The 27,451-nt window shown below is 63.2% G+C and overlaps 2 protein-coding genes across 8 annotated transcripts in view; both read right to left on the reverse strand.

The window, feature by feature from the left end:
- Positions 1–10,626, reverse strand: part of NAP1L4 (nucleosome assembly protein 1 like 4) — a 34,914-nt gene extending 24,288 nt beyond the window's left edge. For 2 of the 7 annotated variants that reach the window (XM_081099524.1, XM_081099527.1), the window contains exons 1-4: positions 10,556–10,626; positions 2,869–2,899; positions 2,314–2,372; positions 30–129 (exon numbers count right to left, since the gene is read on the reverse strand). In XM_081099524.1, coding sequence (XP_080955650.1) covers positions 30–129; positions 2,314–2,372; positions 2,869–2,882 — 173 coding nt within the window. In that variant the 5' untranslated portion in view covers positions 2,883–2,899; positions 10,556–10,626. Of the gene's footprint in view, positions 1–29; positions 130–1,986; positions 2,196–2,313; positions 2,373–2,868; positions 2,900–7,785; positions 8,374–10,330; positions 10,411–10,531 lie in introns of those variants that run through there. The other 5 variants (XM_081099526.1, XM_081099528.1, XM_081099529.1 and 2 more) reach the window with 4 other exon arrangements.
- An 897-nt stretch (positions 10,627–11,523) lies between these two features.
- The window catches only part of CARS1 (cysteinyl-tRNA synthetase 1), a 30,550-nt gene continuing 14,622 nt past the window's right edge, over positions 11,524–27,451 (reverse strand). Inside the window, exons 10-22 of the mRNA XM_081099530.1 lie at positions 23,650–23,762; positions 23,074–23,202; positions 22,629–22,758; positions 22,133–22,236; positions 21,782–21,879; positions 21,489–21,678; positions 20,536–20,604; positions 18,409–18,490; positions 17,757–17,837; positions 15,348–15,415; positions 14,441–14,500; positions 14,108–14,191; positions 11,524–13,822 (exon numbers count right to left, since the gene is read on the reverse strand). Of these exons, the coding sequence (XP_080955656.1) occupies positions 13,688–13,822; positions 14,108–14,191; positions 14,441–14,500; positions 15,348–15,415; positions 17,757–17,837; positions 18,409–18,490; positions 20,536–20,604; positions 21,489–21,678; positions 21,782–21,879; positions 22,133–22,236; positions 22,629–22,758; positions 23,074–23,202; positions 23,650–23,762 (1,343 nt within the window). The 3' untranslated portion in view covers positions 11,524–13,687. The remainder of the gene's footprint in view (positions 13,823–14,107; positions 14,192–14,440; positions 14,501–15,347; positions 15,416–17,756; positions 17,838–18,408; positions 18,491–20,535; positions 20,605–21,488; positions 21,679–21,781; positions 21,880–22,132; positions 22,237–22,628; positions 22,759–23,073; positions 23,203–23,649; positions 23,763–27,451) is intronic.

Consider the following 27,451-nt stretch of genomic DNA (forward strand, 5'->3'; position numbering starts at 1 on the left):
GGACCGCGCCTCGCCCACAGCATACTTACGTCTCGATGTAGCTGGAAGGAGTGTGGGAGACACTGTCGAGCCGCTCCTGCAAGGCTGCCAGAACCTGAGGGTTCTGCATCACCTGATCGGTGAGCTTCTCTACAAGTTGAAAACAGGGCCAAACAATTCACCATCTGCCCACTACAGAGCAGCCAAGTCAGCCACCAACACAAACCCACTCAGTCTGCTCGTCCACTTTAATTTCTAAGTGTGGCCAGTGGCAGCTAAAACATGCTGTGAGAACATTTAGGTGCACGCTCAAGGCAGTGGGTATTTATGCGAATCACCTAAGTGGGCGGTTAAGGCCGGCAGAAGGCTACCTAGAGATTTCCGGGTCTCATCTGGCTGTTTAACCTCCAAACCTCCCAAGTGAGGACGTCACTTCCGGTCACCTTGCCTTCACTCCCCAAGTCCCACGTGGGGCCCAGAAGCTGAGGACAGGGGTAAGCAGACAGCTCCTCAGAGTGAATCAGTGCCCAGGTGTGCCCAGCACACAGCCCGGGAAGCCCGGCCTCACCAGTCAGTTCCCTGTGGCCAGACTTCCCAGGTGTCCTCTGGTCCTTCACCGGCACCATCCTCCTGCGCACACCCACCCCCTGCACCGCTGTGTCCTCACCAGCTCCTCGCAGAAGTCACACGGCCCTCACAGCGCACACTCCAGACAGCAGGAGGGGTGTCACCATGCTGCACTGTAACCATGGCGTGGGCCACTTAGGCCACGGCACAGGTTCAAGTTTGCTGAGCCAATCCCCTCTTCCTGCCACTGTGCAGACAGCCAGACTCAAAGGTCGTTGCACCTGGGAGTTCTCCAGCCTTTGCAAGAACGTGCGTGGGCAAGCAGAACACACCAAGCAGGCCCTCAGTTTAACTACAAGCAACCACTGCCAGGAAGCGCTGTGTAGAACGCACGCAACTGTGTCTACACACAACCCTATGCTATGTGCGCACACACCTTCTCTGGCTCTGGCTGCTGCGAGGCCTAGACACAATGACACTAGTACCTGCACCTGGGTGTTTCACTCTCTCCCCGCTAATAAAAACAGAGCCCCTTGGGTAACGGACAGAGCCAAGTCGGGGGCAAGGAAAGTTCAAAGGAAAACGGAACAGGATTTATGCCCCAAAGCTCCTCAAGAAAAGCCCTGGAAGTGATGGGGACACAGCCAGCCTGAAGGGACTCCGCTCAGCAAGTGGAACAAATCCTGCACCAACAAGAGTAATGACGGCAACTGGTAAGGCACCGACCAGCAGGTAACCCACGTCTCTATGGTAACACGGGGGGGGGGGGGGGGGGGTCGTCACAGCTGTGGTCTGTGGCAGGATGGTCAGAATTAGGAAACACCTTTGCAGCCCCAGGGTCGTTACTGGTGCAGCCAGGATCACCGTGGTGCTGACACCAGGTGAGCGTCTCCTGGAGAACAGGGGACCCACAGGGGCCAGCACAGTGGTTAACGAAAGGGCCCTCAGGATGGAGGTCTGGCAGACGCTGCCTTAACCAAGTCACCAACGCCAGCACCCGCCATGGGCCCAACTGCACTTCCTGCTGCACAAGGTCACCCACGTGGCAGCCTTGCCAAAATGCTGACCCTGAATCTCAGGAGGGAAGAGCAGAGCATCCAGAGCGTGGGCATCCACAAGACACTGGGCACCGCGTCGCTGCGGCAAAGGGCGAGGGGTGGGGCTCCCCAGCAAAGGAGACAGAACAACACGCAGCACACTCGCTTCCCACAGGCTAGTCCTGGGGAGCACGGCCGTGAAGAACTGTGGAAAGGGGAGCTACACACACGACTGCACACAGCATCGTATTAATGTTATACTTCTTGGGGGTGGTTATGAGGATTCCTCCCAGTTTCTAGGGAATTTACACTAAATTGTCTTAGCGATTCTTTTAGCCAGTATGTCCACAACTTGTTTTCAAGAAGTTCAGGGGGCCTTTCTGAAGTAGAAGGGGAAACACACCCATGAATTTATGGGGAAATGGGTATCTGGGGTCTGCTTCAGAAAAATCGGAAGAGAAGGCGCGGATGAGAAGAGGCTGGTCGTTTGTTAATCAACGCTGACGCCCAGCGACTGCAGGTACTTGACTGCTGCCGAGTCTGAGTTTCCTGTAAAACGTTTCTTAGACGATGTGCTGATTTTCATCTTATCGTGCTACGTTTCCCTGAAGCCTGAGGAAGAACCCTTTGTGGTCAGAGCAGCCGCTCTTCCTGCCGCTGTGCAGACCCAGCGTGGAGACCGCTCTGCACGCCAGCTCTCCAGGTGAGCTCCTCCCCGCAGTGCACTGACCTGTAGCACTCGCATCTTTAGCAGCTTCCAAGGAGTCTGAAGGAGCCCCGTCTGAAAAGCTGGAGCGACATGTTGAAAGTAAGAAGGTGTTACTGTACAGAAAGCTCCTAAGGTAAGTAGCACAGGCCATCTTCACATGTAACCGTTAAGAGGTGTCAACATGACTTCAAATTTGATGGAAGAGAACCACAGACACACGTGGTGCATACGAGAGACTTAGTTATTAAAACACCCTCCCACTTAATATAATAACCCCACCATCATCCTGGGCCCCCCACATGCCACCCCCAACAGTTCTAATTTCCAACCCTCATCAAAGCTTCGGAATTCTCAGCTCTACAACTTCACATAATCCCGCTGCTCTGAGACCAAACCCATCACCCAACCAACAAGGACCCGTGGCCTGGATGGCTGCTGAGCAAGAAAAGCCACCTCCCCCAGCCGGGAGGACACAGCGCCCACAGTGTCTGTACGTAGCCACACAAACGCGAAGGCTTGCCTGTTGCTCATCACCTAAAATGTGAACGCCAATCGACAAAGTTCATCTTGGCTTACCTGTTATCTGCCATCTGAATGTTTTTATCTCCTACAAATTAAAGAAGAGTTGTAACAATTAACATCACTAAACAACTACAAACAAAAAATGTGTCAAACGCACCCTGAGCTACTTACTGGGGCGGGAGGGTGGGGGGACCCAGGAGGGAACTTTCTGGGGTGATGAAAATGCCCAAAACCTCGAATGGGGTACTGTCACCCAGGTGCACACACTTCTCACAGCCCATCAAATCCTACACTTAGGATCTGTACGTTTCAGTGTGTGCACACTTTACTCACAAAACATTTCTCTTGCTGGTACTAAAATGACCAGACTTCAGCCGAAACCGGTTTGGCTCAGTGGATAGAGCGTCGGCCTGCGGACTGAAAGGTCCCAGGTTCGATTCCGGTCAAGGGCATGTACCTGGGTTGCGGGCACATCCCCAGTAGGAGATGTGCAGGAGGCAGCTGATCGATGTTTCTCTCTCATCGATGTTTCTAACTCTCTATCTCTCTCCCTTCCTCTCTGTAAAAAATCAATAAAATATATTTTTAAAAAATAATAATAAAAAAATAAAATAAAATGACCAGATTTCAGAATAAAAACAATTCTAATTTGCCTTGTCTCTGTAAGTTTTAGCAACAGAAATATATATTTGTGATAGGCCAACTACTTTAGAGCAATTCAAAGCATTTACTGGCATGAACACTGTCTTTAAAATAATATACATATATTATATATATATATTATATATTTATACACACACATTTTTTTAATTTCAGAGAGGGAGGGAGAGGGAGAGATAGAAACATCAATGATGAATAACAATCACTGGCTGGCCACCCCCTGAACAGCTCACACTGGGGATCGAGCCTGCAACCCCGGCATGTGCCCTGACCAGGAATCAAACCCTGACCTTCTGGTTCATAGATCGATGCTTGTACATTTATCTTTCAAACTCTAACTTAAGAATGATTTTTTTAAAATATATTTTTATTGATTTCAAAGAGGGAGAGGGAGGGAGGGAGATAGAAACATCATTGATGAGAGAGAATCATGGATTGGCCGCCTCCTGCACGCCCCCTAGTGGGGATTGAGCCTGTGACCCAGGCATGTGCCCTTGACCGGAATCGAACCCAGGACCCTTCGGTCCGCAGGCCAACGCTTTCTCTATCCACTGAGCCAAATCGGCCAGGGCTTAAGGATGATTTTTAAAGTTACTACTGCCTGGCCAGTGTGGCTCAGTGGTTGAGCATCCACCTATGAACCAGGAGATCATGGTTCGATTCCCCACCAGGGCAAAAGGTAGGACTGCAGGCTTGATCTCCAGCAGGAGGACACAGGCAATCAATGATTCTCTCTCATCACTGATGTTTCTATCTCTCCCTTCCTCTCTCTGAAATCAATAAAAAGCACATTTAAAAAATTAACATGGTGCCCAGGTGAGTGGTTAGAGCCCACGCACTTAAGGGTCACGGGCTCGCTCAATGTGTCTCTCTCACAATGATGTTTCTTTCTCCCACTCCCCTTCCTTCCCTTCCTTCCGTTCTCTCTGAAAAGCAATGAACAAATATCCTCAGGAGAGGATTAACAACAAAAATTTAGTATGCCAAGTTGAACGTCAATTTATGAAACACAGTCCCGAGCCTCATCAGATTTTCCTACTTCTAAAGGGCAACTCCGTTAAAAGATGAAAGGGATACAGGCAAAAGAATCTAAAGTTTCAGAAGAATGCAGGCATGCATGCGGGCTCCCTACGAGCTCACATTCTAAATGTGGACTCGCACGCACGCTTCATGGTGGCACCAGTAAGCCCTTTGCTTCTAGTTATCAACTCTCAATCCCACTTTTACCTCAAACAAGAACACACTTTTCAAGGGGAATTTTTTTTAATTTTTGTGGCAGATTATCCAGCATTATGTTGAATCCTTAATTTTAAACTGAAAACATCCAGTGCACAGCTAGAGTAATAATATTGTTTCAAATAGGGCCACTCTGTGAGAGAAAGAAGGCCTGAGCTGGGGAATATACCAAAATTTTTACAGCTTTATTATGTCTTGATCACATCAAAGATCCTCAATGTCTTTTCATGAGGTAAATGAACGATTAACCCACTGTATGCCATAAGTGTCTGTAGATGCAAGCGGCGGATCGAACCCACACGCCACGCAAGTCTATTAAAAAAAAAATGTTTTCCCTAAGTGGCAGCCCTGACCAACTTTAAAATCACTTTTCGTGAGAATTTTCAGCTGAAAATATTCAAGAACACATGAATTGTGAGTAATATAGTGGTAAATGTTCTTGTTAAACATAACCTTCACTTAGCAATTTTTAAAAAAGAGCCCTAGCCAGGCTCAGTGGATAGAGCGTCAGCCCGAGGACTGAAGGGTCCCAAGTTCCATTCCGGTCAAGGGCATGATCTGTTACGGGTTGGATCTCAGGTCAAGGCGTGTGCAGTAGGCAACCAATTGATGTCTCTCTCTCACATCGATGTTTCTCTCCGTCTCTCCTTCCCTTCCACTCTCTTTAAAAATCAAAGGAAAAATATCCTCAGGTGAGGATTAACAACAACAAAAAAGAGGTGTCTAGGACCTAAACATATTCAGACTGAAATTATAATCTAACTGATTTCAATCCTAAGTAACGATGATAATCTAATTCAATATATACACACTTCCTTCCTTCCTCAGGCATTTATCAGATTTCACCTCGAAAAGCACATACAGCCCAGCCGTGGGGATCAGTTGGTTGAGCGTAATCCCATGCACCTGGAGGTTCGATTCCGTGGTCAGGGCACATGCCGGGGTCTTGGGTTCCATCCCCAGTAGGGGGCATGCAAGAGGCAGCCAATCGACATTTCTCTCTCATCAAAAGAAGTTTCTCTCTCTCTCTCTGCCTAAAAATCAATAAAAACATACTTATCTCTATCTATGTTTATAAATATCTACCTTCATCCTCATCTGAGACCAGGAATCAAACCCAAGACCCTTCGGTGCATGGGCTGATGCTCTAACCAGACAGGGCATTAAAACAATTTTTAAAAATAATTTAAAAAGCACATATATTTTTAAAGATGAATAAGACTGGCAACTAATTAACGCAGCTGTATATTAGGTATAGGAGAGATCACTACTTTTGTGTATGTTTGAAACTACTTCTTAGGATGTTTTAGGAAAAGAACGGGTAATCGATGGTGTTTGTCTTCCCACTGACAAACACGCTCCATGAGGGCAGGGGCCTGTCTCCTCGCTCAGTGCAGCCACCCCTGTGCCCAGCACGGGCCTGGGCAGGACACAGGCCAAGCGTTCACTGCTCCTGAGTGACAGTGCCCTGCGTCACCTGGATGCAGCAAGGCTCAGGGACCATGAACACCTGGCTTCTCCAGGGCAGTTCCTGGGACACGCAGGAAGCCATGTCCGCTTGCCCGATGGAGCTGCCCCCCGGCAAGAGTGGACTGTCTTTTTCAGAAACTTGCTAGAGACCAAGCCCTGTTTTCAGGAAGAAAATAAAAACCTACTTCCTTTCTGTAACCAAAACACTATTTCACTCTAGGCAGTGGCCTTCCTTGCTTAGCTCCAGTTTCCTCCTCTGCCCCGTTCTCTGCACGTCATTAGCATATAGCTGAGCAAGGCAAACACTGGAAGGTCTTTCTTCAGCCAGAACTGCAAGAGCCGTCACCGTCAGTGAGGCTTGCCCTCTCCACCCTCACAGCCCCAATCCCTAGTCCTTCTCTCTACTTTCAAAAGCCCCCAGACCAGGGGCCCCTTTAAACAGGGGCCAGTTCCCTGTCCCTCAGACATTCCACACATGCGCACTGCGGGCCCGGGACGCGTCGGCTGCTAAGCAGGACAGGCAGCGGCGGCAAAAACACCCGGCGGGCCGGGTAAATGTTTTCGGAGGGCCGCATGTGGCCGCGGGCCGTAGTTTGAGGACCCCTGCCCTAGACCGTCCAACTCGTCTGTGGAAACGCAGGAAGGGAAGGTCCCCTTCACTGACTGACGGAGGGATGCGAAGCACTGAGCTGTTTGGTGGTAACTGGGCAAACAAATGTTTCAAATCAGAACACAACTGCACGCTTATGACCTTTCTACATAAATACTCAAAGTGTAAAGGTGATCTTTCTGCCACAAAACTATCAAACATAAATCTCATCTTAAAAACAACCACCTTATTTTATTTTTTAAACGTTTTTTATTGATTTTAGAGAGAGAAACATTAACAATGAGAGAGAATCATTGATCGGCTGCCTCCTGCACGCCCCCCACTGGGAATCAAGCCTGTAACCCAGGCCTGTGTCCTGACTGGGAATCGAACCTGGGACCTTGTGGTGCATGGGAGGACGCTCAACCACTGCACCATGCAGGCTGGGCTCACCTTGTTTTTAAACAGGCCTTTTTGAGGATATTAATAAAATGAACAGTATATTATTTAAAAAAATAAAAAGTCCAGCCCTGGCTGGTGTGGCTCGGTTGGTTGGCGAGGAGGGGGCCGGACCTAAAGGTTGGGGTTGGATTCCCCATCAAGACACATGCTCAAGCCCTAACCGGTGTGGCTCAGTGGATGGAGCATCGGCCTGCGGACTGAAGGGTCCCAGGTTTGATTCCGGTCAAGGGCATGTACCTTGGTTGTGGCCACATCCCCAGTAGGGAGTGTGCAGGAGGCAGCTGACCGATGTTTCTCTCTCGTCGATGTTTCTAACTATCCCTCTCCCCTCCACTCTGTAAAAAATCAATAAAAAAAATAAAACACACATGCTCAGGTTGTGAGGCTCCATCCCCAGCAGGGGGTGAGCAGGAGGCAGCCTAATGACATTTCGCTCTCACATAGATATTTCTCCCTCTAAAATTCAAGAAAAAAAAAATCTTTAAAAAAAACAAACAGTCCCAAAGACCCAAACTGAAGCCGCTTAGTTACAACAGCGGATCGAGCAGCCTTACTTGCAAGAGGAAATTCAAGGCTGCACGTGCTTACGGCCAGAAGGTAAAGGTCACTAAGCGATCTTCTAGTTTTCCTCCTACGAACATGCACGGCCTCTCCAGTTACTGAAGGCTCCTGAGATTTAAAATTCATTGGCAAACAGGGGCAAGCAGCCCTGCTCTCTGAGGAGGACGGGGTGGAAAACCGAGGGCATCAAACGGGAGAAAGAATCGCCATCACAAACTCTTTCTTTTTAATCCTCAGGAGGAGATACTTCCACCGACTGGAGAGGGAGAGAAACATCCGTCGTCGGCTGCCTCCTGCATGGGCCTCACCTGGGGACGGAACCCACCACCTGGTAGGTGCCTGGCACCGGACAGCACGCCCACTCCGCCACACCGGTTGGGCACAAACTATTTCTTAGAATATTCTGTAGCAGTAAAAGCACCGTTTTCACGGCCCGTCAGTAAGGGTCGCCCAGGACCACGTGCTCATGGACAAATCTCCGGTGGCAGCTCGGACAGGCCTGCTCCACGAGGAGAGACCACGCCGTGGGCTCCGACGGGCACCGTTTCCCACTGTGACCCCACATCAGTGCCTCCTGCGTCCACCATCACCCCGCTGGCAGGACAGCAGGTTGCCTAGTGTCAGTCTTCTACTTCGATGCTACATGCATTTCCCTTTAAAAACCAGAGAAGCCCGGCTGGTGGCTCAGCGGATAGAGCGCTGGCCCGCGGAGGGAAGGGTGCCGGGTTGGTTACTGTCAGGGGCACGCACCTCCGTCGCGGGCTCAATCCCAGCCTGACCAATCGCTGTGTCTCTCTCATCCGTGTTTCTTCCTGTTTCTCCCCGCCTTCCACTCGCTCTAAACATCAATGGGAAGACATCCTCGGGGAGGATGAAAAGCCAAACAAACAAGAAACCACAGGCACAGCCAAGCAGGCCCTTCACCGGCAACCTCCACCTGCCTCCAGTCCTCACCTGCCACAGCCTACTCTCCCCAAACAAACCAGATCAGTTAGGCCCTCGCCCCGCATGAGCTACCAAAACAGCTTTAAAACACTGGAAAGCTTCCCACAAACCACGGAAAGGGAAAAACTAACAAACAAGCCCTTCCGAGCTCCACGATGCCTTCTGCGCACGAGGCCGCGCTCCTGCTGCCGGGAAGGGCAAGGGAAGGGGCGAGCTGACAGCTCCTGGTGGGAGAGGCCCCCAAACCCTCCCAGGCCAGGGGGGACCCCCCCCCCACTCCAGGCCCTTCAACCACAAACCACCCACCGCCGCACAGAGCCTCCTCCCACTGCCGGGAGTCCATCACCCCAAAGGCCCATCACAAGCCACGCCTGTGCCCGCAGGACCCCTTTCAGAGCCCAGTTTACTGAGGCCATCGAACCACAGACGACAAAGTCGGCTCCCGCGAACCACTGGCTTCCTCCGGCCACATTCCGCGTGTTGTGTGAAATAACTCGGCTCACGAAGGGGCTGCGATGCGGACTCCGGCCGGACCAGGGAAGGGCCTGCGGCGCCCACAGTCACGCAGACTCGCACACCTCAGGGGAAGCGCCCTCCTCGCCCCGGGAAGCGCCCCGAGACCCGGGAGGTCCAGTCCGGTTCCCCCTCCCGGCCGGCGCTCCCGGGGGCTGAGCTTTGCAACTCCGTTCGCACCGGCCGGAAAGGAAGAAACAATGTTCCTCGCCCCCGGCCAGCAGAGCCGCTCCCGGCCTGGGGCTCCTCTCGCCCCGGGGAACGCGCCCCCCGCCTGCCTTCCGGGGCCCAGGGCACCCGCCGTTGCCCCGCCGCCCGCCAGCTCCGTCCGCGGCGGGACCGGGAGCCGCGCCGGGCTGTCAGCGGCGCCACGGCCGACCCACCGGGGCCAGCGGGGCTCGGCGCGCGGATCCGACGCGAAAACTTCCCTCCCGCCGCGGAGGCCGGACGGCGGGGCCGAGCCCAGGTGCCGCTCCCGGGCCCCGACGGGAGACCCGGAGGGGCGGCTGGGCGCCGGGAGGCAGGCACTCGGGGCACAGGCTCCGCACGTCCAGGTCCCGCCTCACGCGAGGCTCCTGCCCAGGGAAAGGGCCCCCCGTGCGTGGGGTGCGCGCTGGCGGCGGGAGCGGGGAGGCGGCGGGGACCCCGCGGCTGCCGCGCGGGCTCGGACAGGCCCCCCGGCCGCGCACCCGGCACGCGGACACGGAGCGAGGCCGCCGGGTGGGAAGGGAGCGAGGCCAGGGACTTCCCCGCCCGGGAAGTGCGCGGTGGCGGGAAGCGGCCCCGCAGCCGGCACCCCGAGTCCTTCGTGGGCGGGGGCCCCACACGGCGCCAGCCACGCGGTCGTGTCTCCTCGTAAACACACCCACCCCGCCCCGCGGGCGTCGGGAGCCGAGCCGCCGGGGTCCGGGCCCGCTCGGCGCCGGCAGCGCCAGTCCCGGAAACAAAGGCCCGTCGGCGGCTCCGCGCCCCGGGAGCCCAGCCCGCCCGGCCCCGGCTCACTCGGGCGGCACGGGCGGGGCCCGACCCGCGACGTGAACCTTCCCGGGGCCGCCGCGCGGGAACAAAGCGCCTCCTGACCTTCAGGGCCGCGCCGGGGCGGGCTGAGCGGAGAGGAACGTCCGCCGCCCGCCGCCGCCGCCCGGCCTCCCGGCGGGCCCGCGAGCCGCCGCCGCCCCGGCCCCGCCCATGCCGCCGCCCCGGCCCCGCCCATGCCGCCGCGGCCTCCCTCGCTCCCCGGCCCCGGCCCCCGGCCCCACGGCCACCCCAGCGCGCCGTTACCCGGCCGAGAACGCGCGTCCGCACCTCACGCCTCCTGAGGCAGTGGCGGCGGCCGTGGCTTCGCTTGCTCCTCTGATAGCGCCGCCGTGGCCGCCAACAACGCCTCCGCCTATTGGCCGAGCCCACTGGCCCCGCCCCCCACGAGGAAGGCGGGCTGCGATTGGACCGTTTCGGCGCAAGTCAATACGCCTCGGCGCCGTCGAAGACGACCAATCAGAGGCTGCGTCGCGCAAGACCCGGGAGCCCTATGCAAATCCAGGGTGCGAGGCCGGCCGCGTTCCCTCCGCCTCCGGGGCGCCTCCTCCCGGGTCTCCTGCCCCCGGGATGGCGCTCGCCAGCTCGGCTCCACCCCGCCGACCTCCCACGACCCTGTGGCCGCGTGACCGGCCTCCCTCCTGGAACCCGGGCCTCCTCCTGCCCCCGGGGCCTCGCACGTGGTCAACCACCCCCCCTTACCCCCTGCATCCCACGCACACGGGGACCCCGCGGCCAGGAGGCAGGACGCGGGCAGTGCGGGTGCGGCCCCGGGGCTGGGCACCTCCCGGGGTGCAGAACATAATGGAACTGAACCAACGGAGATGACAACTGGGTTGGAAAACCTGGTCCCCAGGCGGGGGCTGCGCGGGGCCTCGTGTCCACCCTGCACCTGAGCTGGGTTTTCGGTCGTTTCTTTAGAAACTTTCGTTTCTTGCGTGGGGTTGCGGGGAGAGTCTAACGTATCTTGAGCAAGGTGTGTCTGTCCTATGGTGCTGGGGGGGGGGGCATGACACCATCCAGAGGCCCCCGACTGCGGGGCCCTGCAGGGCATAAGGTCAAGGTGGCCGGGGCACCAGGCGTGACCCCACATCCGAGCCTCTGGCTGGGCACTGGGCGGGGAGGCCGGGTTCCTACTGCCTCGGACTTTCTGTGATGACCCGGCTTTGCGATCAGCCCGGCTGGGGCGGAGCCGGGGGAGGAGACAGACTCTACGACAGAAAAGACAGGAGCGTTTTCAGGTTCGGAGGCCTTTCCTCCCGTTTAATGAAGGCGCACGATCCCCGGCGGTGGTGGAGCCCCCGTGGGAGCCGCCCCCCTCCCCCCTGGTTGGGAGGCAGGAAGCTGGTCCAGGTCTTGGGGATCTAAGGAGGGGGGACTCCCCTCGGGTCACCTCAGCGAGCTGGTGGGAGGTGAGCTCACAAAGCCTCTCCCGTTGTCCGGGTGCTGGGAGCTGCGTTAATTCCCTCGGCAAGTGCCAGGAAGGGGGGCTCTCCCTCCAAGGCCAGGATAGGAATCCTGCCTCGCCCGGCTGCCGGCTCCAGGCACTCCTGGGCTGTGGCCTCCACACACACACACACACACACACACACCCGTGCCCTCCGTCTCCCCGTGCCCTCCGTCTCCCCGGGCCTCACCAGGCCTCTCCAGGCAACGCACTGGCACACAGACCCTCCTCCCAGAGCCCGCGCTGTGCCCACCTGCGTGTGCGTCCGGGAGCGCTGCCCAAGCCCAAGCCCCAGCCCTGTGGGGTGTAGGTAGGCGCGGGATCAGTACATCCCGTGTAGACGCACGGGGCAGAGGGGACTGGCATCCTCACCCCTCAGAGAGGAGCCCAGAGTCGTCCCCAGCCGGTGCCAGGCTCTACGGGACACTGGCTGTAGCCTGGGGCTTTCCTGGCTCTTGTCTGGAAAATGGCTCCCTGCACACGAACTCTCCACGGGGGAGTTAGCGTCACACGAGTGAGGAAAACCCACCCGACCCTGTCCCAGAGGCTCGGCCCTGCCTGCCGTGGTGCTGGCCCGCCCAGCCCGACACCCTGGCCACCTAAGGGGCTCTGTCCCCAGTGGGCATCGCTGACACCTGAGCCCTGGTTGGCTTCCCCAACCTGGCTTCCCACGTGATGACCTTACCGTTGTCCTGAGAGCTGTTAGGGGCAAAAACAGAATATTGGGGACCAGCGACAATGAGAAGAAACATGAATCCTGCTGTTATGGGCGATCACCCCGTTCTGATTGCAGACAGCGCCTGGCTGGGAGCTGCCCGCCCTGGGACAGGGGCGCTCACATCGGAATACAGTCCATCCTCCTGTCCCGAGACCTGCCTACCGTCATGGAAAGATTTACAGCCTCGTGGCCGAAACCACCTCAGCCCAGAGGCACCTGCTCTTTCAGCCCTGGCCCCTCTACCTGCAATCTGGTCCTGGGTGCCTGCCCCGCGTGACCCCCCACCCAGCCCGCATGCCTGTGCCTGTAACGATGATCCCGTGCCCACTTCCCCATGCCTGTAATTCCTGCTTTCCCATGGAATCCTTGTCCTTCTGCCCAAGATAAGCAGCTGGCTTGGAAGGGGGAGGGGGGCGGGGGAGCGGAGCAGATGTCTGTGGATGACCTGCTGCTCTCCCGGGCAGCCGGCAGGATCGGCATAAACGCTCCTAGGATTCAACCCTGTCTCTGCTGAACCGGCTGAAGGGGTGACAGGCAGCTGGACCCCTTGACTGTCCGGTTACAGAGCTGCCCATGGCCAAGCTGTCCAGGCCTGGAGCGGGCCCGGCTTGGCCAGCACGCTCCGCCGTCAGGGCCAGCTGAGTGTGTTCGGGTTCCGGGGTGATCTGGAGCCCTGGTGAGCGAGGACGCGGGAGCAGGGAGGCGAGGGGCTGGTGACCTGGGGCTGCCCTGCTGCGTGGAGACCTCCGAGCCATGAAGGGCGCCCTGGGCAGCGGCCAGGGTCCTGTGAGCCAGCCATGGGAGTGGTGGTGGTGGTGGCTGAGGGGGGCGGCCGCGACAGGCTGCAGCGTTTACTCATCAGAAGCAGAGGGGGGCCGCCGGCAGCCTTTCCTGCTCACCGCCTCCCGAGCGCCCACACCCGGAGGTCAGCAGCAGCATCTGCCTGCGGGACAGTCCTGGGCTGGCCGGGCGGCTCAGCTGAGCGGGCACCGGGGTGGCCTGAGCACGTGGCGCGGGCAGAGAGCGCGGGCCTCGCTGTGGGAAGACTTTATTTCCGCCGCCTGAGCCGCGCGGCAGGCCCGGAGCCGCAGGACGCGGTGAACACGCACAGAGCACGCGGGGCACAGCCGGGCACAGCGCCTGGGGCTGGGCCTCCATCCCCACAGTCACGGAGCAGGGCAGGGACAGGCACCGCGGGCAGAGGGCCAGCGGCCGTGGCCAGACTGCCCCCACCCGCTCACGGGGCGCCTCCGCACGGGGCCGTCTGCAGGTACTCGGCGTACAGCTTCTGCTGGGCTTCGAAGAGCTTGCGCAGCTTCTTGGCCTGGCCCTTGCTCAGCTCCTTGCCCTCCGTGTCGTGTGTGGGCAGGCCCTGGGGCAGCACAGCGAGGTCACCGAGGGCCCCAGGCCTGCGGCTGGCTCACCCGCCCGCCCCCCAGGCCCGTGCTGACAGCAACAGCCAGGCGCGGAGCCAAGACGTAAGGGCAGCGCTCGCCCCACCCGCTCGGGCCCCCACTGATTCCCAAGCGGTCTCCTGCGGCTCAGCCCCGGGCACCCTGGGCCACAGGCGCCAGAGGACCCCGCCCCCCTCCCAGCTGCGGCCCAAACAAGATCTGCTCCCCAGGTGACCCTGGTCTGAAGGGAAGGTGGTTCTTACGTTTTCATCGAACCTGGAGTACTTGTCGCCTTCGGACAAGAACATCTCGCTGGGCGGGATCTTCATCTTGGCCAACTTGGCCGCCTGGGACACAGAACGGGCCACTGCACGGAGCCCACACGGCCCACGCCGGGACCGCCCCGCCCCAGCCCAGCCCCCAGTGCAATGCTGCCGACCCGACCGGCGAGGGAGCGAGGCAGGGGCCTTTCTGGGGGGCAGCGGCTTGTCTACACGCCGTCGCAGGGCAGCTCCCGGCCGTGGGGTGTGAGGGGAGCTGGGAGGGGCCGCGGGGGGACGAGGCAGAGGGCTGAAGCCCCCGCACGCGGGCAGTACCTCTTGTTCTTGCTTTTTCCGGGCGGCCTCCTCTTTCTTCCTCCTCTTCTCCTCCTCCGCCTACGGCACATAAACGCCCCGTGACCAGGTCTGCCCAGGCCCCCTGGATGGGAGGTGGGACCCAAGGGTCCTGCTGGCCCCTGGGGTGTGGACGGCCCGCCCCGCATGGAGATGAGCCATTGAGTGAAATGGGCTCCAGGAGCGCCCCAGGCCGAGCTGGGCCGGGGGCCTCGGGGTGCCCAGCCCTGCTCTGCACCAACACCACGCCAGCCGGAGGGTCTGAGGGCAGCCCCAGGCGAGCTGGCCGGGTCCCTCGTGGTGACCAGGGGCAGCCCGTGCGGCCTGTGTCCCCGTGGGCACCCTGAGCTGTGCCCAGCAGTTCTGGCACCAGCTGTGTCCCTGCCGCTCCCTCGAGGGGCCCCGGCCTGGCTCCACCCCTGGCCATGGGGGGCTCAGTGCTACCCACGCACGTGGGGGGTGGGTCCTTGGGGGGCGGTTGCAACTGTGACACATTCTAACCCGGTGACAAGGGAGACCCCTTCCGGCAGGAGCACGGTGTGACTGAGCAGGGCGGCTCCACCATTACCCAGAGGGACCCGTCTCCCCGTCTGGAGGGGCCTCTCGCGAGAAGGGAGGGTCGCCTTCGTTTGTTACCGAGTTGCCAGCTACCTATCTCGTTAGTGTTTCCTTCTTTCACGTATAAATCCTGGCATTTTAATAAAAGCGAAGCCCAGCCAGTGTGGCTCAGTGGTTGGGCACTGACCTAAGAACCAGTGGGGGCGTGCAGGAGGCGGCCGGCCCATGATTCGCTCTCATCGTGGATGTCTCTCCCCTCCCTTCCTCTCCGACATCAGTGAAAGTACATTTATTTAAAGCGTAAAACAGGTAACCCCGCGGCTCCACTCACCCTTCTCTTCTCCTCTCGCTCCCTCAGGAGCGTGTCTCTGTCCACCAGCTTGACCACGGTCGGCAGGCCTGCAACCCAAGCGGCCCCGAGAGAACTGAGACCTGGTGCCCGTCTGTCCGGCCTCCCCGCCACGCCCACAGCCGCCGCCCCCAAGGGTCCCTGGGGAAAAGCAAGGTGGGCCCCTTCCTGCTGTTCAGGAGAGAAAACCAGTCACGGTCACATGTCACCTGAACCTGTGAGCCCTACGGCCGTCTGAACCTCGCAGACAGCACGTGACACAGGCCGCCCCCCAAGGACGAGCACAGGGGGTGGCCGGGCCCTCGGCCGCAGGAGTGGACGGCGGCGCCTCTCTGACACGCCCCCAGCATCCTCCCACCCCCCCCACGTCCTCTCCCCTCCACGTCCTCCCCCCAGCGTCCTCCCACCCCCCTACGTCCTCTCCCCTCCACGTCCTCCCCCCAGCGTCCTCCCACCCCCCTACGTCCTCTCCCCTCCACGTCCTTCCCCCAGCATCCTCCCACCCCCCTACGTCCTCTCCCCTCCACGTCCTTCCCCCAGCATCCTCCCACCCCCCTACGTCCTCTCCCCTCCACGTCCTTCCCCCAGCGTCCTCCCACCCCCCTACGTCCTCTCCCCTCCACGTCCTTCCCCCAGCATCCTCCCACCCCCCTACGTCCTCTCCCCTCCACGTCCTCCCACCCCCACCTCGTCCTCTCCCCTCCACGTCCTTCCCCCAGCGTCCTCCCACCCCCCCTAGGTCCTCTCCCCTCCACGTCCTCTCCCCAGCGTCCTCCCACCCCCCCTACGTCCTCTCCCCTCCACGTCCTTCCCCCAGCGTCCTCCCACCCCCCCTACGTCCTCTCCCCTCCACGTCCTTCCCCCAGCGTCCTCCCACCCCCCCTACGTCCTCTCCCCTCCACGTCCTTCCCCCAGCATCCTCCCACCCCCCTACGTCCTCTCCCCTCCACGTCCTTCCCCCCAGCGTCCTCCCACCCCCCTACGTCCTCTCCCCTCCACGTCCTTCCCCCAGCATCCTCCCACCCCCCTACGTCCTCTCCCCTCCACGTCCTTCCCCCAGCGTCCTCCCACCCCCCTACGTCCTCTCCCCTCCACGTCCTTCCCCCAGCATCCTCCCACCCCCCTACGTCCTCTCCCCTCCACGTCCTTCCCCCAGCATCCTCCCACCCCCCTACGTCCTCTCCCCTCCACGTCCTTCCCCCAGCGTCCTCCCACCCCCCTACGTCCTCTCCCCTCCACGTCCTTCCCCCAGCATCCTCCCACCCCCCTACGTCCTCTCCCCTCCACGTCCTCCCACCCCCACCTCGTCCTCTCCCCTCCACGTCCTTCCCCCAGCGTCCTCCCACCCCCCCTAGGTCCTCTCCCCTCCACGTCCTCTCCCCAGCGTCCTCCCACCCCCCCTACGTCCTCTCCCCTCCACGTCCTTCCCCCAGCGTCCTCCCACCCCCCCTACGTCCTCTCCCCTCCACGTCCTTCCCCCAGCGTCCTCCCACCCCCCCTACGTCCTCTCCCCTCCACGTCCTTCCCCCAGCGTCCTCCCACCCCCCCTACGTCCTCTCCCCTCCACGTCCTTCCCCCAGCGTCCTCCCACCCCCCTACGTCCTCTCCCCTCCACGTCCTTCCCCCAGCGTCCTCCCACCCCCCTACGTCCTCTCCCCTCCACGTCCTTCCCCCAGCGTCCTCCCACCCCCCTACGTCCTCTCCCCTCCACGTCCTTCCCCCAGCGTCCTCCCACCCCCCTACGTCCTCTCCCCTCCACGTCCTCCCACCCCCACCTCGTCCTCTCCCCTCCACGTCCTTCCCCCAGCGTCCTCCCACCCCCCCTACGTCCTCTCCCCTCCACGTCCTCCCCCCAGCGTCCTCCCACCCCCCCTACGTCCTCTCCCCTCCACGTCCTCCCACCCCCACCTCGTCCTCTCCCCTCCACGTCCTTCCCCCAGCGTCCTCCCACCCCCCCCACATCCTCTCCCCTCCACGTCCTCTCCCCAGCATCCTCCCACCCCCCCTAGGTCCTCTCCCCTCCACGTCCTCTCCCCAGCGTCCTCCCACCCCCCCTACGTCCTCTCCCCTCCACGTCCTTCCCCCAGCGTCCTCCCACCCCCCCTACGTCCTCTCCCCTCCACGTCCTCCCCCCAGCGTCCTCCCACCCCCCCTACGTCCTCTCCCCTCCACGTCCTCCCCCCAGCATCCTCCCACCCCCCCTACGTCCTCTCCCCTCCACGTCCTCCCCCCAGCGTCCTCCCACCCCCCCTACGTCCTCTCCCCTCCACGTCCTTCCCCCAGCATCCTCCCACCCCCACCACGTCCTCTGCCCTCCACGTCCTCCCACCACCCTCAGTCCTGGCAAAAGCTCCTCGCAGTGAGTCCCCAGAGACAGTGGGCAGCACCCACCTTCGTGATCCTCGAGCCGCACCCCAAGTTCCGGCAGGATGTCGTCCCGCAGGGCATCGCTGAGCTGCAGGACCTCGGGGACTGGGAGCAGAGGACCAAGTCAGGGAAGGCCCGGGACCCACAGGACGGGCGCCTCCGAGCCTCCGGAGGGAGCAGAACTGCTCGACCTGACCGGACGAGACCGGACCCGCCACGGGAGGCAGAAGCGTCCAGAGCAGCCACCAGGCTGGGTCCGCACCTCCAGGGCCCAGGGGCCCTCAGGACCTGCCCAGCGGAGGGCGCTGTCTGAGGCTGAGGGACCGGCCCAGGGGTGCCACGCGGGGAACAGATGGGGGCGGGGGGGCCGGCAGGTCCACGGAACTAGATGCTGCCAGGTGGCAGCGAGGCTCCACGTGTACCCGCGGCCCCAGAGCTCCGGTCCAGGCCCCGAGCCCCACTAGCTCTGGGCTGTGCCCAGAGGCCGCCAGTCGGGCACACGAGGCGCCTGGACACACTGGTGGGTGTCACAACTCGGGGGAGTGGTGCTGCCAGGTCCCATGAGTAGGGCCAGGCATGTCACTGCCCGTGACATCCCCACAAGAGAGAAGGGCGCCCAAATGCCCGCAGTGTGACCGCGTGAGCCCCCGCCGGGCCGACAGGGCGGCAGCCTCACCGTGCCTCTCCCGGGCGATCGTGCGCACGCCCGCCCGGAACTCCGCCAGCGCCTGCAGGTACGGCATGACAGCGCCCTCGAGCTGCGGGGAGAAGGTGGGTCCTGAGGTGCTGGCCCCCTGCGGGCGGCCGGCCGGGGAGCCCAGACCCTGCGAGGCCCACACAGGCCCCTGGGGGGCGGGGGGGGGGCCTGCAGGCGTCCCAGGCCGGATCGGGGTGGGAACGGCCTGCTGCTCACTCACTCAGGGAGGGCCTGTCCCTGACAGGCCACACACGCTCGCCCTGCTGTCCCTCAAACCCGCGGCAGACGGGGCAGACAGGGACGGCCATGGAGGCAAAGCCACTGGACGAGCATCGCGGGCGGGCGGGCGGGTCAGAACTGGACAAGCGAGGGCTTTGGGAAATCTGTGTTCCAGCTGCCGTCACTGCGCCAGCTCCTCCACCCAGAAGCTCAATCCAACACCAAGGCTGGTGAGGGGCTGCCCTCCGTGCCACCTACACCTCTGGCCCCTGGCACCGGGCCCAGGGCCGTGCCCCGGCGGGGGAGCCGGGCTCCAGGGTCTCAGGTACTTCTCTGCACCCCCCAGGCCGGCAGTCGGGGAGACCCCGGCAGGGAGGGCAGCGGCTTTCACGGCTGGGCCTGGGCCAGGGCAGCGACCACCCGGCGCCGGGCACTGCTCGGTGCTGAGCTGCCTACCCGGCTCCTGAGACTGTTCGGGTTTGGAAGTGAGCCCTGAACTTCAAATGGCGTGGACTGCACGGCACCCTTGGGCCCGGCAGGCTCACCCAGCCACGTCCTGTGGCCACGGGGGTCCTGGGAACCCGCCCCCCCCCCCCCGCCCCTGAAGGCCCCACCACCTCGGGCATTCAGCGTGCACGGCGCCCTCTGTGAAGGGCAGAGGGGCCGTCCGCAGGGTTTTCTGTGGGAGGAAGGAATGTCTTGGGTCACATGCACGAGCACTGAACGGCTGTGGCTTTTCTAAGAACCGACGAAGGTTCCAGGCGGTGACGTCAGCAGCCAGCTCTGGGGCCGCGGCGGACGGGCGTGGGTCTCACAGGGCTTCTAAGGCGCCCGCTGCCCCTCTCTGGGGGTGCTTGGGGGCGCTCTGGGGGTGCTTGGGGGCGCTCTGGGGGTGCTTGGGGGAGCTCTGGGGCTGCGTGGGGGAGCTCTGGGGCTGCGTGGGGGAGCTCTGGGGGTGCTTGGGGGAGCTCTGGGGGTGCTTGGGGGAGCTCTGGGGCTGCGTGGGGGAGCTCTGGGGCTGCTTGGGGGCGCTCTGGGGGTGCTTAGGGGAGCTCTGGGGTTGCGTGGGGGAGCTCTGGGGCTGCGTGGGGGAGCTCTGGGGCTGCTTGGGGGCGCTCTGGGGCTGCTTGGGGGAGCTCTGGGGCTGCGTGGGGGCGCTCTGGGGGTGCTTGGGGGAGCTCTGGGGCTGCGTGGGGGCGCTCTGGGGCTGCTTGGGAGTGTCCAAGCTCCACCTGCCGCTCCCTGCCCTTCCCGCCGATTCCCCGCCTGTTCCTTGAGGTCACCGTCGTTAGCGCTAAGCGTCTCCACCTGTTCTAACATGTAATCACAGCGCCTTCCTGGGGGGGGCGGTCCCTGAGACGAGCCTGACCTGGTGCCGGTCACGTGACGCTTGTCACGCCGCGGGAACCACGTGTCTGCTGGGGCGTTTTCTCACACGCACAGGCCGCTGGACAATGTTCACGTGAGCAGAGTGTCTGACTACGGCCACACGGCAAGGGGCGTGAGTGAGAATCCACCCCCAGGTGCCTGCGCCCTAAGGCCTGGGCACCGTCCCTCTGGTCTCGTCTCCCGGGAGCGAGCTCAGACGACAGCACGGCGGCCAGGGAGGAGGGCTGGGCTGCCCGGCTGCCCGTCGCCACCGGGAGGGCGGCCAACCACTCAGCCCCCAGCCAGGTCGGCCGTGACCGAGGCTTGCGATGCTTGTCCAGTGGCTTTGCGCTCCATGGCCATCCCCAGGACTGAGGAAGGTCAGGTGGGGCCGGATGCCGGTCCCCCAGTGCCCACAGGCTGACCCCGCGGGAGCAGGGAGACAGGAGGGGATAGCCGTGCACGCAGGACGGGCCTGGCAGTGGGCACCATTTCCCAGGGGCAGGGGGCTGTACTCACGTTTAGGCTGCTTCCGGGCCCCCCGACAGGGAACCCCAGGGAGCTCTCCTCCTCGATGGCCCCGAAGATCTAGGTAAGAAAGGCGTGTGGGGGGCAGAGGCCCTGAGACGCAGTGCTGACGGGCCCGCCAGACCCTGGCTGCTCGAGGGAGGGTGCCCGCAGGGGCTGCTGTGGCACAGACCCCAGGACCCTGGGCACGAGGTGGGCGCAGGGCAAGGCCTCTGGTTCTGCTTCCCACACAAGATGGAGGGGAAACCGAGGTGCACAGGTGCTATCGCTCAGGGCCAGGACCCAGAGCTCACCTGGAGCAGGTGGGTGAGGCAGGGGGCGGGCTCACCTGGAGCAGGTGGGTGAGGTAGGGGCGGGCTCACCTGGAGCAGGTGGGTGAGGTAGGGGCGGGCTCACCTGGAGCAGGTGGGTGAGGTAGGGGCGGGCTCACCTGGAGCAGGTGGGTGAGGTAGGGGCGGGCTCACCTGGAGCAGGTGGGTGAGGCAGGGGGCGGGCTCACCTGGAGCAGGTGGGTGAGGTAGGGGCGGGCTCACCTGGAGCAGGTGGGTGAGGTAGGGGGCGGGCTCACCTGGAGCAGGTGGGTGAGGTAGGGGCGGGCTCACCTGGAGCAGGTGGGTGAGGTAGGGGCGGGCTCACCTGGAGCAGGTGGGTGAGGTAGGGGCGGGCTCACCTGGAGCAGGTGGGTGAGGTAGGGGCGGGCTCACCTGGAGCAGGTGGGTGAGGTAGGGGCGGGCTCACCTGGAGCAGGTGGGTGAGGTAGGGGCGGGCTCACCTGGAGCAGGTGGGTGAGGCAGGGGGCGGGCTCACCTGGAGCAGGTGGGTGAGGTAGGGGCGGGCTCACCTGGAGCAGGTGGGTGAGGTAGGGGCGGGCTCACCTGGAGCAGGTGGGTGAGGTAGGGGCGGGGCTCACCTGGAGCAGGTGGGTGAGGTAGGGGCGGGCTCACCTGGAGCAGGTGGGTGAGGTACCGTGCGATGCTCTCCAGCAGAACGCGGTTGGGCCTCCTCCTGGCGGCCTTCCGGGCGGCCATGTACAGGTTGCACTGGCTGACCAGAGCCCGCATCTCCTCCAGGACGGTGCGTGTGTCCACGTTGTCGCAGAGGGCTTCGTGCACCGTCGTCTTCTTCTCGTAAAAGCTGAGCAGGGGGAGGAGGGAACGGGACAGGAGCCCCACAGCCTCAGCGCCCGCTGGTCGGGGCACAGGTCCCGGGCGCCTGCAGCCCTAGGAGAGCCCCTCACCTCTCGTTCAGCGCTGCCTCCTCCTCCTCCCACTTCTCGAACTGCCCGGTGACGTCGACAGGCGCGCGGAGAAGGTCCTTCACGTTGAGGAAAAACTCCTGGGGGCAGAGAAGCCGGTCAGCAGCAGGCGGACAGCCTTCCCCTCCGAGAACTCGCGACCAAGAGCGGCCGCACGGAGCCCTCACGCGGGCCGGCCCCGGCACCACACGCACGGCCCCAGGGGCACGCGGCTCCTTGCTCCCGGGCGCTCAGGCGCGCAGCTCAAGGCCGGCGGGTCCGCTCACCCACACGCTCGCCCGCACACTCACCCGCACACTCACCCGCACCCCCCGCCCCGAGCCAGGAACTCACGTTCATGAACTTCTCGTACTGCAGGGCCGACTCCATGGTGTTGCTCGAATAGTCCAGCGTGTCCTTCCAGGCGTGCATGAGGAAGGCCAGGCGCAGCTGCCTCGCTGCAGAGACACGGCACCGCTGCCTGCTCAGCCTGAGGGTCCCGGCCCGTCCTCATCCCCATCCTCATCCTGTCCTGTACCCGCCTGGTCCCGTGCCCAATCCCCGTCCTGTCCCGTGCCCCATCCCCATCCTGTCCCGTGCCTCATCCCCGTCCTGTCCGCACGCCCATCCCTGTCCCCATCCCCGTCCTGTCCTGTCCCCACGCCCATCCCTGTCCCCATCCCCGTGCCCAATCCCCGTCCTGTCCCGTGCCCAATCCCCGTCCTGTCCCGTCCCCACGCCCATCCCTGTCCCATCCCGTCTCCGTGCCCATCCCTTCCTGTCCCACGCCCCGACCCCACCCGGTCCCCGGGCCTGAGAGGGGCAGCGGCCTCGGGAGTGTTGTGCTCACCCGAGTGCCTCCTCAGGGCGTCCTTGATGGTGATGAAGTTCTTGAGCGACTTGGACATCTTGCAGCCGGCGATCGTCAGGTGGCCCGTGTGCAGGAAGTACCGCACCCAGCAGTCGTTCTCGAAGTGGGCCTGCGCAGACACGGGGCGGGCGCTGAGCACACGGGCGGTTGCTGGCGGGAGGTGCCGCGCGGGTAGCCCTGCGTGCACACCTCGTGGGGGTGCTGCCTTTTCCAGGTGGCCCGGGCGCAGAGGGCCGCCTGGTGGCAAGCGGAGGGAGCCGGGGGCTCCAGTCCAGTCCTTTCTCGGCCCAAGGCCAGGTGCTCTTGTGGGAAACTAGCCTGAACAGTTAGGGTCCAGCCCCATGGGCTTTACTCCCTGCCCCGCCCCCGTGGGGGCCCCCTCCTCCCCCAGCCCCCACGGGGCGGGCCCCTGGAACCCGCCTACCTCCGACTGCGCCAGCTCGTTGTCGTGGTGGGGGAACCGGAGGTCGAAGCCGCCTCCGTGGATGTCCATCGAGGCGCCCAGGAGGGTGCCTGCCATGGCCGAGCATTCGATGTGCCATCCCGGGCGCCCCTAGGGACCCAACGACCCAGTGACCAGGTGACCGGCCAGCCCACCCTCGGGCTGCCCTCCCCCCGACGTCCCAACCCTCGGAGCCTGAGCTTTCCGGGAGCAGGTGTTGAGTCGCACTCGCAAAGCGAGGGACCCGCCGGCAGGCCCCCACGTCCTGCTGAGGCTGCGCCCTCCCGGGCTCCCCGCGGCTCTGGGCGGAGGGGGCGTCACAGGGAGCTCAGAGGTGGCCTCGGCCGGGATACTCAGGATCAGAGCCAGCGGGTGCAGCCTCCTGGGGGGTCCCGCAGCCCACAGGCCCACACGCAGGGCCAAGGCCCAGGAAGGGGGTGACCGGCCCACAGGCCACGAGGCTCAGGGCGCCCGGGCCCAGGAGGGGCCTGTACGCTGCCCCAGCGAAGGGCCTGCCCGTGACCGTGCCACGCCCTGCCCGTGCCCATCGGTGCTCACCTTCCCCCACGGGCACGGCCAGGACGGCTCCCCCGGCTTCGAGGCCTTCCACAGCGCGAAGTCATTGGGGGACCGCTTCTCGCTCAGGCGCTCAGCTGAGACGCTCAGGTCGCCTGTGCGGACAGAGGGGCCGGTCAGCGCGGCCAGGACCGCCTCCCCGCGCGTCCCTGACTGCGCCTGTGCCCAGGCCCTGGGGTGGCTCCGCGTCCGGGTTTACAAACTCCTGGTTATGAGCTCGGACGTCTGGCTGCTCTGGTCTAAGTGAGGCGACGTGGGCGCAGCTCGCGGGTGTCCTGGGGGACCCGGCCTGCGAGGTGGGGCCGTGTTAGCCCCTCAGCTGTGGTCCTGGGCACAGTGAGGCCCAGCCAGGCCCGGGGGCGGCTTCTCGCCGGGGGCGGCCCATCGGGACACTGGCCCACCTCCTGTGGTCACAGCCAGAGGTGACAGGAGGGGCTGCACCTGGCCTGGCGGGAGCGAGGGGGGACCTTTCCCCGGGGAGGGGCACGTGGGCACCGGCCTCCCGACCACACGGCGCCCGCGGGACACAGGGGCGGTGACAGTGAGACCCGCCGGGCGGCCTCGCAGAATCCCCATGGTGACGGGAGGAGCTGGGCGAGTGGGCCTGTCCTGGGAGCGGCTGCCCCCTGGTGGAAGGCTCCGGAACAGGCAGCCGACCTCACAGAGGCCAGGTGCCAGCTCAGGGAACAGGTCCGCTGCCCAGAGACCAGCGCGGGGGGGGGGGGGGGGGGGGGGGGGGGGGGGGAGGTGCGGCACGCGGGAGGCGCTTGGGAACAGGCGGGAATCAGGGCCCAGGCCTAGCTCCTCTTCGCCCCGACGACTGACCTGCAGGTCTGAGGGTTTTAAATCTATGCGAGCACAACAGCACCCACACGCTCACCCAGTCGGGTCCTGTCTGCCCGCCGGGCGAGCTTCCCAGAGCCTCAAGGCCGCGGGGCGCCTGGCACCCTCCCGCCCCGCCCCCCGCCGACAGGCGACTGCGCTTAGGTCCGTGGCTTCACCCGCGGTGTTCCTGACCTTTAAGAGCTTATTCTGAACGAACCCTGCAGCGGAGGGAGGGGTCTCGCTCTCCACCCCCCTCCCCCCCAATGCGGCCACTGGGGAGGTGAGGCTTTGCCGGAGGTTTCTCAGTGAGAGAAGCACACGCCCCCCCACCCCCCCACCCCCCCCCTCGTGTCAGGGGCCTGTCGCTGTCGCCCACGCCCGTTGTTCGCGGAGACGGGGAGCCCATCGCGGAGCGGGGGACGGCGCTTCCGGCGGCCCTGCAGCCGGGGCCACGTGGCAAATGCAACGCGAGGGGGGTGGGCCTGTCGCTCAGGAGGCCTGTCCGTCCTCGCCCGTCTGCTGTGGACGCCTCTCCCGTCTCTGGAACGTGGACTCTGAGGTCGGCCGGGGAGGACAGGCCCAGGACGAGGCTGCCTAACAGGACGGCCAGCGGCCCAGAGGCCAGGACCCCACCTCCGGGGCGCTGCTCCGCGTGACCTGGGGGTCCGGCTCCCGCCCTGGGGCCCCTCAGGCTTTGCCCGTCCCCTCCTGCCCCTCCTGCTGCGGACTCTCGAGGCGGCTCGGCCGCTGGTGCCTCTTCCTCCAGAGCAGCAGCCGCCCCTCCCGGCACAGGAGCTGAGCATCCTCCCGACCCGACGGACGCACAGGCACAGCCCTGGTTCTGGTTCAGTCCAGGGACGGCCAGGGCCGTGCCGGCCGGGGTCCCTCTACGGGTCGGTCTGAGGGACGGCGGCCGGTGCCCGGGCTGACAGGGGGGCTGAGACCTCCGCGGCGCCGGTGACAATCGCTGGCCGAGCGCCGCCGTGTCCAGCGTGGGCCTGACGGTCCTCGCGCACCGGCATCTCCCCATGAACCGTCCTGCTTGTGCGTCTGTGCAGAGCCCGCTGTCGACCGTTACTTCCGTCTCCTTCTCCGCTCGTCTGTCCTTCCTCTCGCCTGCTTTTCAGGGAACACGGGACCTCGCCCATTTTTCCTTCTGGTTCTCGCCCAGGTTCTTGGCTGCAGATGCCGGCCCTGTCCACACGGGGGCGCCCCGCCCTCCTGGAGACTCGACGGTTCCACGGGGCTGAGGGTTTCTATTTCCCTTTTCAGTGAACACGCTGTAATCACCGGCCTCAGCCTGATGGCCAGTCACACACGCCCTCTCTGCCTGTCTGTTGGCCTCAGTCCGCCCGTGAGGCCTGTTCTCCGGGGGCGCCCTTCCCAGGAGCTGGGGCCGCCCGGGAGCCGCGGGTGACGTGCCTTTCCCTGTGACGGGCGCGGCCTCCTTGGCTCTGGGGTTCGGGGCAGGAGGGGCACCGCCTCCAGGTGTGTGGCCTGTGTCCCTGCGGTGCGGACGCGGACGGGGCGCCTTCATCCTGGTCTGGCCCCACGGGAAGCCACTCCGGGACTTGCAGGGACGCCTTCATGTGGCTGCGGTGCCTGATGCTGCGGCCCTGTGTGCAGCCCTGTGTGTGTGTGTGTGTGTGTGTGTGTGTGTGTGTGTGGTCCCGTGTGTGGCCCTGTGTGTGTGTGGCCCCGTGTGTGGTCTCTCTAGGAGAGGACATGCCCAGCTTCCTGGGGTGACCTGTGACCCATGAGGCACGGCCGCGCGTGTCCATCCTGTCCCGGCCCCGGGGCCCTGGCCGGGTCCATCCTCCTGGAGGAGGAGCCCCCATGGACGGGATGCGTCTACCTGCTGGGTGCCAGGACCAGGAGGTCAGCTGTCTGGCCGGAGTCCACACGGGTCCCCCTGGGGGACGGGGACGGGGGCAGGGGGGCTTTGGCCTCACGAACTCGCCTGAGCGCCATCAGGCTCATGGTCACCCAGTCTCTCCCTGCGAGTTTCCCTGTTGTCTCACTTCGGGTCTGGAGTTTCTGTAGGACAGAGCCCTGGAGGGGAAGTCACTTGAGCCGAACGTACGAACACTGTAAGGCCAGACAGCCTTCCGGCAACACCGACAGGTGATGGGTACGACCAGCCTTGGGGAGCCGTGGGGGGCCCTGGCTGGGGTGCGGCCGTGGCCCCGCCCCATCCCTCAGGGCGCGAAGAGAGACACTGAGAGCCAAGGAGGCCCCGACCGGTCCCGAAAGAGCCTGACGTCTGTTTAAAACCTCAGATCAGGCCGAAACCGGTTTGGCTCAGTGGATAGAGTGTCGGCCTGCAGACTGAAAGGTCCCAGGTTCGATTCCGGTCAAGGGCATGTACCTGGGTTGCGGGCATATCCCCAGTAGGAGATGTGCAGGAGGCAGCTGATCGATGTTTCTCTCTCATCGATGTTTCTAACTCTCTATCCCTCTCCCTTCCTCTCTGTAAAAAACTCAATAAAATATATTTTTAAAAAAATAAAATAAAATAAAACCTCAGATCAGGATGGGGGGAGTGGGGGGCTGCTGTGGACGTGGACGTGGATGTGGACGTGGACACGTCCTTCACTCCGGGGCCGGGGTTTTCGCCTCCACAAGTGGGACTCGGACCCAAGGGAGCTCCTGCCCAGCCCTGGGGCGGCGCACCACCTCGTCCCGCCTGCGCCCGGCTCCGGGCTGCCCACACGCAGCCCCACAGCCCACCCGGGAGGCTCCGGCCCCACCTCCGCCCGCCGGCCTGTGCTGCGGCCCGGGTTCGAGCAGCACAGCATCTACGACGCAGCAGTCAGGGCGCCAACGCCCCCGTGGAGAACCCAGCACGAGGGCTCTGACCCCAACCCCCCAGAGCCCGCCGCCTGCGAGCCTCACCGCCGCGCGGGGCCCACAGGCCGCAAGTTAAGGTTGCGGTTCCCTCTCCCTCGGGCACACGGGC

The sequence above is a fragment of the Myotis nattereri genome (genome assembly GCF_964212035.1).
Source record: "Myotis nattereri genome assembly, chromosome: 9".
NCBI lineage: Eukaryota > Metazoa > Chordata > Mammalia > Chiroptera > Vespertilionidae > Myotis > Myotis nattereri.